Source organism: Bos mutus, chromosome 16, assembly GCF_027580195.1.
Source record: "Bos mutus isolate GX-2022 chromosome 16, NWIPB_WYAK_1.1, whole genome shotgun sequence".
In the NCBI taxonomy this organism is placed as follows: domain Eukaryota; kingdom Metazoa; phylum Chordata; class Mammalia; order Artiodactyla; family Bovidae; genus Bos; species Bos mutus.
The window spans coordinates 48,403,513-48,419,772 of NC_091632.1; the positions used below are offsets into that span (position 1 = coordinate 48,403,513).

General features: G+C 36.0%; 1 protein-coding gene across 1 annotated transcript in view; it reads left to right on the forward strand.

Annotated features, from left to right (window-relative positions):
• Positions 1–16,260, forward strand: part of KIFAP3 (kinesin associated protein 3) — a 142,029-nt gene that overhangs the window by 16,880 nt on the left and 108,889 nt on the right. Inside the window, exons 3-5 of the mRNA XM_005902387.2 lie at positions 7,241–7,395; positions 10,311–10,366; positions 10,938–11,079. Of these exons, the coding sequence (XP_005902449.1) occupies positions 7,241–7,395; positions 10,311–10,366; positions 10,938–11,079 (353 nt within the window). The remainder of the gene's footprint in view (positions 1–7,240; positions 7,396–10,310; positions 10,367–10,937; positions 11,080–16,260) is intronic.

The window sequence follows — 16,260 nt, forward strand, 5'->3', positions numbered from 1 at the left end:
TTTTATTCATTTGATTTCCAAAGAAAAGCTAGCAGATTAGGGGTCTTTGCCTTTAGAACCTCATGCATCCACATTTCATAAGTGAAATTTAGATTTTAGTTTCTTAGTAGTGTAGTAGTAGGAGAAGGCAATGGCACCCCACTCCAGTACTCTTGCCTGGAAAATCCCATGGACAGAGGAGCCTGGTAGGCTGCAGTCCATGGGGTCGCTAAGAGTTGGACACAACTGAGTGACTTCACTTTCACTTTTCCATTTCATACATTGGAGAAGGAAATGGCAACCCACCCCAGTGTTCTTGCCTAGAGAATCCCAGAGACGGGGGAGCCTGGTGGGCTGCCATCTATGGGGTCGCACAGAGCCAGACACGACTGAAGCGACTTAGCAGCAGCAGCAGCAGCAGCCTTATTCAACCAGTGAGAATTGGTTGTTGTTACTTGAAATGAGAATAAGTGAGAATTGTAGTTATTGTTTGAAAATCTCTAGGTGCTCAAGACAAGGGATATATTCACTAGAGAGTTAGCCAGCTGGAAAGAGTTACTATAGACTGACTAAAATAAGTGGATTTAAACACCCTCTTCCAATAACACAAGAGAAGACTCTACACGTGGACATCACCAGATGGTCAACACCGAAATCAGATTGATTATACTCTTTGCAGCCAAAGATGGAGAAGCTCTATACAGTTAGCAAAAACAAGACCAGGAGCTGACTGTGGCTCAGATCATGAATTCCTTATTGCCAAATTCAGACTTAAATTGAAGAAAGTAGGGAAAACCACTAGACCATTCAGGTATAACCTAAATCAAATCCCTATGATTATACAGTGGAAGTGAGAAATAGATTTAAGGGCCTAGATCTGATAGATAGAGTGCCTGATGAACTATGGAATGAGGTTCGTGACATTGTACAGGAGACAGGGTTCAAGACCATCCCCATGGAAAAGAAATGCAAAAAAGCAAAATGGCTGTCTGGGGAGGCCTTACAAATAGCTGTGAAACGAAGAGAAGCGAAAAGCAAAGGAGAAAAGGAAAGATATAAGCATCTGAATGCAGAGTTCCAAACAATAGCAAGAAGAGATAAGAAAGCCTTCTTCAGTGATCAATGCAAAGAAATAGAGGAAAACAACAGAATGGGAAAGATTAGAGATCTCGTCAAGAAAATTAGAGATACCAAGGGAACATTTCATGCAAAGATGGGCTCGATAAAGAACAGAAATGGTATGGACCTAACAGAAGCAGAAGATACTAAGAAGAGATGGCAAGAATACACAGAAGAACTGTACAAAAAACATCTTCACGACCCAGATAATCACGATGGTGTGATCACTGACCGAGAGCCAGACATCCTGGAATGTGAAGTCAAGTGGGCCTTAGAAAGCATCACTACGAACAAAGCTAGTGGAGGTGATGAAATTCCAGTTGAGCTATTTCAAATCCTGAAAGATGATGCTGTGAAAGTGCTGCACTCAATATGCCAGCAAATTTGGAAAACTCAGCAGTGGCCACAGGACTGGAAAAGGTCAGTTTTCATTCCAATCCCAAAGAAAGGCAATGCCAAAGAATGCTCAAACTACCGCACACTTGCACTCATCTCACACGCTAGTAAAGTAATGCTCAAAATTCTCCAAGCCAGGCTTCAGCAATATGTGAACCGTGAACTTCCTGATGTTCAAGCTGGTTTTAGAAAAGTCAGAGGAACCAGAAATCAAATTGCCAACATCTGCTGGATTATGGAAAAAGCAAGAGAGTTCCAGAAAAACATCTATTTCTGCTTTATTGACTATGCCAAAGCCTTTGACTGTGTGGATCACAATCAACTGTGGAAAATTCTGAAAGAGATGGGAATACCAGACCACCTGACCTGCCTCTTGAGAAACCTGTATGCAGGTCAGGAAGCAACAGTTAGAACTGGACATGGAACAACAGACTGGTTCCAAATAGGAAAAGGATTTCGTCAAGGCTGTATATTGTCAGCCTGTTTATTTAACTTATATGCAGAGTACATCATGAGAAACGCTGGACTGGAAGAAACACAAGCTGGAATCAAGATTGCTGGGAGAAATATCAATAACCTCAGATATGCAGATGACACCACCCTTATGGCAGAAAGTGAAGAGGAACTCAAAAGCCTCTTGATGAAAATGAAAGAGGAGAGTGAAAAAGTTGGCTTAAAGTTCAACATTCAGAAAACGAAGATCATGGCGTCTGGTCCCATCACTTCATGGGAAATAGATGGGGAAACAGTGGAAACAGTGTCAGATTTTATTTTTTTGGGCTCCAGAATCACTGCAGATGGTGACTGCAGCCATGAAATTAAAAGACGCTTACTCCTTGGAAGGAAAGTTATGACCAACCTAGATAACATATTCAAAAGCAGAGACATTACTTTGCCAACAAAGGTTCGTCTAGTCAAGGCTATGGTTTTTCCTGTGGTCATGTATGGATGTGAGAGTTGGACTGTGAAGAAGGCTGAGTGCCAAAGAATTGATGCTTTTGAACTGTGGTGTTGGAGAAGACTCTTGAGAGTCCCTTGGACTGCAAGGAGATCCAACCAGTCCATTCTGAAGGAGATCAGCCCTGGGATTTCTTTGGAAGGAATGATGCTAAAGCTGAAACTCCAGTACTTTGGCAACCTCATGTGAAGAGTTGACTCATTGGAAAAGACTCTGATGCTGGGAGGGATTGGGGGCAAGGAGGAGAAGGGGACAACAGAGGATGAGATGGCTGGATGGCATCACTGACTTGATGGACGTGAGTATGGGTTAACTCCAGGAGTTGGTGATGGACAGGGAGGCTTGGCGTGCTGCAATTCATGGGGTCGCAAAGAGTCGGACACGACTGAGTGAACTGAACTGAAGGGAAAAAAACCTCTGTAACCCACCTTTATGATAGTCATCCTTGGTCACTCAAGATTTGGAGAGGACTATTATTGTGAGACCAAATGGAGAATATGGTTTGTTAATAGTTCAAGAGGATTTATCAATGACAGTGGCTAGGGTGATGGTTTTGAGGGAGAAACTCATATAGATTGAGATAGATGTGAAATTAAATCATTAAATTTCATTTAATGCAGTGGCAGTCAGTGCTATGACTCAGCTCCAAAAGATGTATTTCATTCTCCCTTGTTGGATAAAGGAATATATAAGCCTACCTTGAACAGAATCCCAGTTTTCTGAATATTTCTGAGAAACCTATGGTTATGATCTGAAAATAACATGCACGGTTTTGGTAAGTTTTTTGTCTTCTTCTTAGGCATGGGATGCCTATGAAGATTTTTTTTTGATTAAAGAAATAATCAGTAAACACACAGCTAGTCATATATATTTGACATTAAATCCTAGTCTCTTTTAGTAAGGGAAGGATTTAGGACAAAAATGTACACACTAAAAGAATAGAGTCTTTCTATTACTTGGAAAGATGATGATGGATTAGATTGTTTATATGTATATACATATATAGTAGAAAATAAATCTAAAAATGATTTTAAAAGGTCTGCTTTATTAAATCAAAATACTACTTACAGACCTATTAAATGTTCGAAGTCTAAAACACTGGCAGCACTAGATGCTGGTGAGGATGTAGAACAACAGAAACTCACTCATTGCTAATGAAAATATAAAATGTAACAGCTACTTTGGAAGGCATTTTGGCAGTTTCTTTCAAAGCTAAACATACACTTGCCATATGATCCAACAGTTTTGCTCTTAGATATTAACCCAAAATGAGTTGAAAATTTATGTCCACACTGAAACCTGCACATGAATCTTAATAGCAGCTTTATAACTATCAACAATTGGAAGCAACCAAAACATCCTTCAGTAGGCAAAAGAGTAAGCAAACTGTTTTGCATCCATATAGTCAAGTATTATTCAGCACTAAAATAAATCAACCATCAAGCTATGAAAAGACATAGAGGAACCTAAACGCATATTACTAAATGAAAGAGGCCAGACTGGAAAGGTTATATACTGTATGATTCCAACTCTATGACCATCTAGAAAAGGCAAAACTGAAGTAAAAGTAGATTAGAGGTTGTTAGGGGTTATGGCGTGGGAAGGGGAGAATATGTGGAGCACAGAGCATTTTTTAGGGTAGTTGAAAATATTTTGTGTGATACTTTAATGATGGATACATGAAATTAGGCATTTGTTCAAGCCCACAGAACTATACACTACACACCGAACCCTAATGTAACTGTATACTTTAGTTAATAGTATATCAAAATGATTCATCAGTTATGACAAAGTTATCACAAGATGGTGATAATAGAAGAAACTGTATTGAGGGAGGGTGGTGGGGACATATATGGTAACTCTACTTTCTGCACTATTTTTCTGTAAATCTAAAACTCTTCTAAAAAAGACTAGCAAGAAAATTTCCAAAATTACATTTATAGAATTTCTATTGTGCCTGTTCTCAATCAGATTTATGGAAACTCAAGATTTCCCAGTTCCTTGTTAAAATTAAACATGGAGAGGTCCTTTGAGAGTTTTTCTCAGGATGAATTCTCCTTTATATTTCTACTTTCTGATGTGCAGCTAAAATTATACAAAAGAATTCTGCAGTTTAAAAGACTTAAAAGGTAGGAAGTTAAAAAACCAAATAAATTAGAGAAAAAACTAAAATAAACAGAGTACTGCTAGGATTCTTGTTGCAGACAATAGAAACCTCTCCAGCAAAGTCAAGCGTAAAAGGAATGTATTAAAAGCTGTACAGTAGCTTATAGAATCCCAAAAGGACCAGATTTGGGGATGACTGTATAACTGGGAATAATATACAAATCACTTTACTAGACTTGTTTCAGGAGAGAGCATCTGTATCTGAATAATGACTTCAAAGATGCTGAGTGCAGGACATTTTTCTAAGGTCTCTGTCCCTGTCGCCTCTTTTTCTAAGGTCTCCGTCCCTGTTGCCTCTAATACCTTCAGTTTCTCCCAGACTTAGCCGTCTTCAGTTCATTCGCTCAGTCATGTCTGCCTCTATGTGACCCTGTGGACTGCAGCACACTAGGCTTCCCTGTCCATCACCAACTCCTGGAGTTTACTCAAACTCATGTCCATTGTGTCAAGGATGTCATCCAACCATCTCATCCTCTGTCATCCCCTTCTCCTCCTGCCTTCAATCTCTCCCAGCATCAGGGTCTTTCCAATGAGTCAGTTCTTCACATCAGGTGGCCAAAGTATTGGAGTTTCAGCTTTAGCATCAGTCTTTCCAATGAATATTCAGGACTGATTTCCTTTAGGATGGACTGGTTTGATCTCCTTTCTGTCCAAGGGACTCTGAAGAGTCTTCTCCAACACCACGGTTAAAAAGCATCAATTCTTCAGTGCTCAGCTTTCTTTATAGTCCAATTGTCACATATATACGTGACTACTAGGAAAACCATAGCTTTGACTAGATGGACCTTTGTTGGCAAAGTAATGTCTCTGCTTTTTAATATGCTGTCTAGTTTGGGAATAACCTGTCTTCCAAGGACCAAGCATTTTTTAATTTCATGGCTGCAGTCACCATCTGCAGTGATTTTGGAGCCCCCCAAAATAAAGTCTCTCACTGTTTCCATTGTTTCCCCGTCTATTTGCCATGAAGTGATGGGACCAGATGCCATGATCTTAGTTTTCTGAATGTTGAGTTGTAAACCAACTTTTTCACTCTCCTCTTTCACTTTCATCAAAAGGCTCTTTAGTTCTTCTCTTTGTGCCGTAAGTGTGGTATCAGTCCTGAATATTCATTGGAAGGACTGTTGCTGAAGCTGAAACTCCAATACTTTGGCTACCTGATGCAAAGAACTGACTCATTTGAAAAGACCCTGAAGCTGGGAAAGATTGAAGGAGGGAAGAGAAGGGGATAACAGAGGATGAGATGGTTGGATGGCATCACTGACTCAATGGACATGAGTTTGAGTAAACTTTGGGAGTTGGTAATAGACAGGGAAGCCTGGCATGCTGCAGTCCATGAGATCGCAAAGAGTCGGACACAACTGAGCGACTGAACTGAATGGAACTGTGGTGTCATCTGCATATCTGAAGTTATTGGTATTTCTCCTGGCAATATTGATTCCAGCTTGTGCTTCATCCAGGCTAGCATTTCTCATGATGTACTCTGCATATAAGTTAAATAAACAGGGTGACAATATACAGCTTTGACATACTCCTTTCCCAATTTGGAACCAGTCTGTTGTTCCATGTCCAGTTCTAACATGCTTCTTGACCTGCTTACAGATTTCTCAGGAGGCAGGTCAGGTGGTCTGGTATTCCCATCTCTTGAAGAATTTTTCACATTTTATTGTGATCCACACAGTCAAAGGCTTTAGCATAGTCAGTAAAGCAGAAGTAGATGTTTCTCTGGAACTCTCGCTTTTTCAATGATCCAGCCGATGTTGGCAATTTGATCTCTGGTTCCTCTGCCTTTTCACTAAGCCATCTTCACTAGCGATCTTCATTAAGAAGTATTTCAGCATTGTGGCTACTTTCTTACGTTTTTCTTTTTGAATCTAAGCCTTGCATGAGTGCATATGCTTGCGAGAGTCTCTTGCCACCAGTTTGAGTCTTCACCCTGAACCTCATTTTTTGTCCTTGTAGCTTTCTTTGTTGTCATGAATCCATGTAAATTGGCAATTGTTTCCAGATTTTGAACAACCTTTTCTTGTTCATCTTGCAGTGAATCTCCTGGACTAAATTAAAAAGGAGGAAGAACCTGTTTTTTTTTTAATGTACTAACAAATATAACTATATTCATTTGTTCCTCAGCATTCCTCATATAAGTCTTAAAATGCATCCTACTTTTTTTTTCCTTCTGCATAATTTCCATCAGAATAATCAAATTGTGTTCTGTCCTTAACTGAAAACTATGACTGTGAATATGGTCAAGAAAATGATTTATTTTTGTCACTATGGATTTTCATATCTAATAATAACTAAAAACTTTATATGATATAAATATATATATATGACATCAGAAAGACTATTTTATAACTGGTCTCTGGATATGCTATCCTCCCTAGATGAGTCAGATGTAGACTTTACCATTCCTTTTGTTATCTCATTTGTCCAATTTGAGGAAAATCGTTGTTTTTGCGTTTTTTTCTAAGTCTAGCTATATCTTATACTTTATTATATGTTACTAAAAGAGACTATGTCAGATACATTTAAATATTTTATAAATTATTTATTTAAAAGAAATATTGTTTAAATTGTTACTTACTTTAATAATAACTGAGTTGGAAAATTCTGATTTGCCTGCAGCATCCGTCTTAAGAGTCTCAATGCCAACACAGATATAACTTCCCTGGCACGGAAGGTGGTTGAGGAATGTAAACTCATTCATCCCTCAAAGCTAAATGAAGTAGAACAGCTGTTGTACTATCTCCAGAACCGCCGTGATTCAATGTCAGGAAAAGGTAAGTAGAAGAACAGCTAACTTTTTAACGCAAAACCGTAGCAAAAACCTTGGTGGCTCAGACGGTAAAGCGTCTGTCTACAATGCGGGAGACCCGGGTTCTATTCCTGGGTTGGGAAGATCCCCTGGAGAAGGAAATGGCAATCCACTCCAGTACTATTGCCTGGAAAATCTCACGGACAGGGGAGCCTGGTAGGCTACAGTCCACGGGGTCGCAAAGAGTCAGACATGACTGAGCGACTTCACTTCACTTCACTGGCAACAAAAGGGCCATGTCCTAACCCCTGAGCTACCAGGAAATTCCCTCCAAACAAAAAAATAGCAAAAACCACCACAATGTTGTAAGTAATGAGCTTCCAATTAAAATAAATTAATTAATTAAACAATGAAAAAAACAAAAGAAAACCAGAGTTGTTTGACTATAGTTTGTACTTTTGATATTTAAATGGTGATGGTTTTTGTTGTTGTTGTTGTTAGTGCTATGACTAAGGGAATGAAAGAATAAACAAACATACTAGTATTCCAGGCTTACAAAATGATCTATTTTATACTGAGTGTGTGTGTGTGTGTGTGCGCGTGTGCACATATGATAAAATAAAGAATAAAAAAGCAAATACCTTTCATATTCTGGAATACTAAAAGAGGAGAATTGAGGCCTGGAAACCTGTTTTCTCCACCTGAGCAACTTATTTATACTTTCTATATTTCTTATTGACGACTAATTGATAATTTGGATTACTAAAGTATTTAAGTGTTAAAATATTTGTGATATGCATATGTTTGGTGAATCTTTCTTAGGAAAACTTACCTTTTCATTCCTAAACATCTCTATTGTTACTATTCTTCTATCTTTAATTGCCTCATAAAAGAATAAATTCATTAAAATTAGAGCTAAGTAATTGATTATTTATAGAAGACATTTTCCAATGTCCAAGCTCAAAAGAAAAGTACAGGTATTTAAATGGAAAGTTATCTCAGATTAATCAGTGGTTACTTATTCTATTTCATAGTATTTATTAATGGACAGTCCATGGGGTCGTGAAGAGTCGGACATGACTGAGCGACTTTCGCTTCAATTCACTTATTAAGTTTACGTATATCTTTCTTTTATCATTCCTGAGTTCTAGATATGGCACCCTTGACATAGCTTATACTTCAGTTTTGATTGTATTAAGTAGAAAAAATGAAAGAGAAAATTTATTTGCACTTTAAAAAAATTAAGCAGTAATTTCTCTCCATCCATAGCAAATAAAATACCTTGTGCCTAATACGTACTTTTATTAGTTAGCCTTGTATACAATATATAGCACACATTATATGATCAATATATATTTGTTGAATGAATTGAATAGCTGTGAATTTATTTAAAAGCAACAATAAACATTTCGAACTTGATTGTTTCCAACTGCTTAGCTGGCACTCCAACTACTTAGCTGTATACCTATTAATTATTAATAATAAGTGCTATGAGGAAAATATTATTTAAACATTTTAACTACTTTATGATGGACTATTTCTGTAACAGTGTTACTGGATGATAAGAGATAATATCTTCAATAAGTTAAGTTCAAAATGAGAAAAGTAAATACTGTGCTTTTAAGATGTGTGTGTTCTTACTGTAGGTTGTACAATATAGTTAAAATTAATCTTCCCTAATGCTAAATTAATACAATTTTGAGGACATTTGTAATAAAATAACAAAATATCTTTAATGAGAACCCTTTCACTGAGTTTTCAGGGTAAATCAGTCTTCTTACCTCCTTCCCCAGAAATTAGAGTAATATGAGGAAATTTTCATATTATCATAAATTCAAATCATTGTTTCTCTATATAGATACTAATGTTTGGAGACATATATGAAATGCTATGCTATTGCATATATCATTTATTTTTAGAAATGATTCTATGTTCTTTCTTTTTACTTGATATTCACTATTTCAAAGCCAGAAACCTAGCCCTAAATGTGGTTAAAATAAAATGGTAGTAGTTTTTGATTATATGATTCTTTACCATAAGTCTTTTTTTTCTTTATTTATTAAAACTACTATCATAATAAATTATCTGTTTGAGGAAAAATCTAGCTGTTGAGAAAACATAACTTTGTTTAGACTGGCTACCTTCCTCCAAAAACAATCAGGAGTAATTCCTGTTATATGTAAAGCATTTGCTAATTTTAGAATCAAAAATTTGATATCACTTGAACTTATTTTAATGTACAGTCATTGCTTAGGTTTTTGATCCAGATCAGATCAGTGAAGCATTTTTTTATTTTCTTTTTAGAATACGAAGTTCTGCTATTAGTCAAATAATTCAACATAACAAATGACTCAAAGTTATGTTCAGCACTATTAATGCCTCTTTAATCCATTTGGGAGCAAGTGAGGATTAAATTAGCACAAATATTAAACATTTGCCTTTTAATTTATGGACTTAATTTTGTTTAAAATTCAGCAACTGTATTTTAGCTTCTTAACTTTATCCAGGTTATTTCTTTTCCAATTTCTTTGTTAATTTTAATTTTAGTCTTTTTATTACCTAATTCATTAGTTTTTGATTTTCCTGTTCTCACCTTAAATGTGAATTAGGGGAAAAAAAAGAAAACAAAATAGACTTTTTGCTTCTTGTTGACAAATCTGGCTATTTACATACCTAAACTGTTAAACAATGAGGAAGCTAAATTGCCACCTAACATAACTTGGAGATTATGTATAGATTTTATTAAACTCTCCTGGATATCCTTATTAGAACAAATGTATTATAGATGAGCATTTTTTATACATTGGAAAAAGATTACCTCATAAATTATTCATTTTAAGATCCCCAGCTTAGCTAGAATTAAACTCAGCTGCTGAAAATAAAAATTAGCCAGAAATCCAAAATCCTGGTTCTTCTCATTAAAACAAAATCTTTTTACAGAAAAAAAAGAGAAGTCAAGCAAGCCTAAAGATCCACCTCCTTTTGAAGGAATGGAGGTAAGACTGTATTTTTATATGATAGAGAACTGATTGTAAGGTAATGCTTTTACCATCAGTAGTTCATACAGTTACATTAGACAAGGGTGGAATTTTTAGAAGTGGTTGAACTTAAAGTTCCCAAAAAAGATAGAAAATAAATATTTAATAAAGGAAAAATTATTGGGTATGTTTTTTAGACAATTTATTTTGATAAGTTGTGAAAAGTATTAGCTATTCTTATTGCAGTGTGTTTTAAAATAGTGTTTAATATATTATGGTAGAAACTATTTTACATTACATTTAAGATACTTTGTTAATATAAATAGGCCAATTTTAGAGTTTGTTTACATCCCGTTTTTATCATATGGTTTATGACTATTTTCATATTGAAGTTCCATCACCCAAAGATCTAATCTCTCCCTGTATAAAAAGATTGCTACTATGTACAAAAAGATTGCTACTCTGAGTCCTTGGAAAACTTGTCTCATTGTCAAGGGCAATATATTGATCACAAACTATCATTCCTTTGACAACTCTGTTAAGTGCTGCTGTTCTTTTAGAGTACTTCCTTCCTCTTCCTTTGTTTCAGATTGATGAAGTTGCTAACATTAATGACATGGATGAGTACATCGAGTTATTATATGAAGATATTCCTGACAAGGTTCGGGGTTCTGCTTTGATCCTACAGCTTGCTCGAAATCCTGATAACTTGGAAGAACTACTACTGAATGGTAGAATTTATAGACTTATATCTATAAATATTTAAAGTTAAAAATTATTGTGAATATGATTTTTAAATTATTATAATAGAGAGGTAAGCTAAAATTATTTATATCAAACTTAGGAATGCAATTATTTTCCAGCTCTTTATTACTTCCCTTCTTACTCAAATTTCTTAACATGTGGGCATAATGTTTAAATATTCTCTGGAGAATGGACAAATAATTTAAACAAGAAAAATAAAGTCTTAATGGTACTGTTTATTTTCTTGTATTCTGGAAGACTTTTTATTCTTTCAATTAGGATATAAAATCAGACTTTTGACAATTGCACATGTATGCTTTCATTCAATTACAGTTCCAATATTTTTTTAAACAGCACAGCCAAAAATAGTACTCTTTTAAATTTCATTTAGCTTGACTTTGATGCCATGTATTTGCTTTCTTTTCACTAGAAGTGCTAGGTAATAAAGAAAAAGGAGATACAATACTCTTAAAACCTTCTTTCTCATTTATACTACTATAGAATTCTTATAATTTTCTGATTATACTTTTGCCAAAATTAAAATATAGAAGATATCATTATGATCTGATTTCTATCACATGATAATACCTTTTTATCTATTGCCAAACTCCTTTTATGGAGGTGGTTCAGTGCACGTCAGTACTTTCTAGCTTGGATAAAATATCCTGGGATCTGTCCAGAGAGTCATAGGATATTACCAATATTCCAGTTAGGAAATTTGTACATTTTAAATATTTTCTAAATTGTGTAACTCATATATTCATATATTCTTTTTAAGGAATTAGAGTATTACAGTTAAAAACCCTTTGACCATTACTCTATAATCTGTTAGGAATTTGGAGTTCATTCTTCCAGATCTTTTCCATACTTTTACACATATATATGTAGAGGATTTTTTCCTGTGTTAAAATATAGAGTGAATTTTTATGTTAATTATATCATACTTCTTACTTGGTAATTTTTTCTCCATGCAGTAATGTTTTGAGATTACATGCATATAGCCACTGGAGAAGACGATAGCACCCCACTCCATTACTCTTGCCTGGAAAATCCCATGGACGGAGGGGCCTGGTGGGCTGCAGGGTCGCTAGGAGTTGGACACGACTGAGCGACCTCACTTTATTTTTTCACTTTCATGCATTGGAGAAGGAAATGGCAACCCACTCCAGTGTCCTTGCCTGGAGAATCCCAGGGACAGGGGAGCCTGGTGGGCTGCCATCTATGGGGTCACACAGAGTTGGTCACGACTGAAGCGACTTAGCAGCAGCAGCAGCAGCATATAGCTACATACAATGTTAATTAGTTTTGAACTACTTTTGATTATTGTATTTTATGAAGTTATATACATATTCTTTAGCCATTCCCCTATTGATGGTTATTAGATTTTTAAATTAGGTCTTAAAATTTCCAAATTTTCCAATAGGAAACTTCAGTGAACATCTTTGTTCTTATTTATATACACAAACCAGGGGGTTTTTTAGTGTGTAAACAGAAACAAAGGTTATACAGAAATACAGGTCGTAATGTCTTAGGGATATTGTTGAATTGTCCTCCAAAGTGTTTATGCCACTGTATTTCCAGACCCATGGAATATGAAGGCTGTAAAACTTAAACATTTTTGCCATTGTGTTGTTGCTAACAAACAGTATCTCTTGGGTTTAAGTTGCATTTACCTGATTTCTAATGAGTTCAATGTTTTTCTCATGTCACTAGACTTTTGGAATTCCTACCCTGTGGAGTTTGTATTTATACATACATGTGAATATATGTATATTTACATATAAATATACATCCATTTTTTATATATGTATATATACAGTCATCCCTCAGTATCCATGGGGGATTGATTCCAGGGCCTGCCAAAGATATCAAAATCTGCAGATATTCAAGTCCCATAGTTGGTCCTCCATATCCATTTCTTCTACATCTGTGGATGCAACCAACCATGGGTCATGTACAGGTTACCGTTGAACAACATGAGTTTGAACTGCCCAGGTGGACACATGCATACATAAATTTAAATCCATGTTCAAGTATAAATGGACCTGTGTGCAGTTCAAACCCATGTTGTTAAAGTGTCATCTATTGATATATATCCTTTTTCTTTTATGTGCTTAGAAATAGTTACTTTCAGTCTATTGTCTTTTTTCCCCCTTGACTTATCTTTTTCCATTCTTTAACTGTCACCCTATTTGTGTATTTGAATTTGAAGTGTTTCTGTTGTAAATTGGATATAGAGTTGGGTCATATTGTTTAATACATTTGAATAATCTTCCTTTTGATTGGCATGTTTATTCTATTTACCATTAAAATAATTACTCATAAAGTAGGATTGTCATCTAACATTCTGTTTGTTTTCTGTTTATCTTGTTTTGATCTTCTGTCTCTCCATGACTGCCTTCTTTTATGTGAAATATTTTCTTGTATTCCATTTTAATTCTTTTGTTATTAGTTTACTATTATATGTTTTCCTGAATTAACTTTCTTAGTAATTACCCTGGGATTACAGATACCAACTTAAGTTTTAAAAATCTAATTTAACTTAATGCCAATATAATTTTAATAGTCCATAAAAACTTTTCTTCAGTATACTTCTATTCCCACCCCACATCTTTATACTATTAATTCATACATATTACATCTGTATATATTATCAGCCTGTCATCAAGAAATATAATTATTGATGTATGCATTTTAAAATCAGAAGAAAATGATACAGTTAAAAATATGTTTATAATGTCTTTTAGATAGAGAGAGTTACCTTTACTGGTGCTCTTTATTTCTCTGTGTGGATTTAAGTTATACTCTAATGTCCTTGTACTTCAGCCTGATGGAATCTCTTTTGTATTTCTCATAATGCTAACAACAAATTCTCAAAGGTTTTTTGTTTTGTTTTGTTTTAGTAATTTGACTATGTCATCCCTCTGGCTTTATGTCTCTGTAGTTTCTGATGTGAAACCAGCTGTTAATCTTATTGGGGACCCTTTGAACGTGTTGAATTGATTTTCTCTTGCTACTTTCAATGTTTCCTTTGCCTTTTGCTTTTGCCAGTTTGACTATGGACTCTTTGTGATCCAACGGACTGTAGCCCACCAGGCTCCTCTGTCCATGGAATTCTCCAGGCAAGAATACTGGAGTGGGTAGCCATTCCCTTCTCCAAGGGATCTTTCTGACCTCGAGATCAAACTCAAGTCTTCTACATTGCAGGCATATTCTTTACCATCTGAGCCACCAAGGAAGCCCTACGATGTGTTTAAGTGGTGATATCTTTTAGCTGATCTTGCTTGGAGTTTGTGGAGCTTCTTGGATATGCAAATTGTTTTTCATCAAATTTAGAAAGTTTGGGCCATTATTTTCATAAGTATTTATTCAGCTCTTTCCTCTGTATATACTTTTCTCTTGGGACTCCCATGTTAGTAAGCTTGTTGATGTCATATAGGACTTCAAAGCATATAGAGCTTTGAAGCTCTCTTAATATTTTTCATTTTTTTTTCCTTTCTGTTCAAGACTGGATAATCTTAATCAACTTGCCTTTGTACTTGTTGATTTTTTTTTCCTAATTCTCATCTGTAGTTAAGACCTTGTAATGACTTCTTCATTTCAGAGGTTGAACTTTGCAACTTCAGAATTTCTGTTTGGTTCATCTTGTATTATTTGTATCTCCTTATTGATATTCTCTGGTGAGACAACATTCTTATACCTTCTTGTTATTTCCTTTAATTCTTCAGACATGATTTCCTTTAGTTCTTTAAATATATTTATAGTGACTTAAAATCTTTGACTCATACATTCAGAATGTGAGCTTCCTCCTGGATTGTTTGTATTCAATGCTGTATTCCTTGAGTTTGGGATATACTGTCCTTTTTTCTTTGTCTTGTATTTTTGTTATTGTTATTGAAATAATATTGTAGCAACTCTGGAAATCAGAATTCCACTTCCTTCTGGGCTTGTTATTTTTGCTGTTTGTTTTTTTTAATGATTTTCCTGGATTGATTCTATAAAGTCTGTATTATTTGTCCATGCAGTCACTGAAGCCTCTGCTCAGTTAGTTTCAGTTCAGTTCAGTAGCTCAGTCGTGTCCGACTCTTCACAACCCCATGAATCCCAGCACGCCAGGCCTCCCTGTCCATCACCAACACCCGAAGTTCACTCAGACTCACATCCATCGAGTCAGTGATGCCATCCAGCCATCTCATCCTCTGTCATCCCCTTCTCCTCCTGCCCCCAATCCCTCCCAGCATCAGAGTCTTTTCCAATGAGTCAACTCTTCGCATGAGGTGGCCAAAGTACTGGAGTTTCAGCTTTAGCATCATTCCCTCCAAAGAAATCCCAGGGCTGATCTCCTTCAGAATGGACTGGTTGGATCTCCTTGCAGTCCAAGGGACTCTCAAGAGTCTTCTCCAACACCACAGTTCAAAAGCATCAATTCTTCAGCGCTCAGCCTTCTTCACAGTCCAACTCTCACATCCATACATGACCACAGGAAAAACCATAGCCTTGACTAGACGAACCTTTGTTGGCCAAGTAATGTCTCTGCTTTTGAATATGCTATCTAGGTTGGTCATAACTTTGCTTCCAAGGAGTAAGCATCTTTTAATTTCATGGCTGCAGTCACCATCTGCAGTGATTTTGGAGCCCCCCAAAATAAAGTCTGACACTGTTTCCACTGTTTCCCCATCTATTTCCCATGAAGTGATGGGACCAGATGCCATGATCTTCATTTTCTGAATGTTGAGCTTTAAGCCAACTTTTTCTCTCTCCACTTTCATCAAGAGGCTTTTTAGTTCCTCTTCACTTTCTGCCATAAGGGTGGTGTCATCTGCATATCTGAAGTTATTGATATTTCTCCCGGCAATCTTGATTCCAGCTTGCGCTTCTTCCAGACCAGCGTTTCTCATGAGGTGCTCTGCATAGAAGTTAAATAAGCAGGGTAATAATATACAGCCTTGACGTACTCTTTTTCCTATTTGGAACCAGTCTGTGTTCCATGTCCAATTCTAACTGTTGCTTCCTGACCTGCATACAAATTTCTTAAGAGGCAGGTCAGGTGGTCTGGTATTCCCATCTCTTTCAGAATAATGATTTGATAAAGATTTATTTAAATGCCTGGAACCTAGTGTCCTAACCTTTGGTGAAGGGCTCTGGGTATGAACGTATGGGCAGGAGGA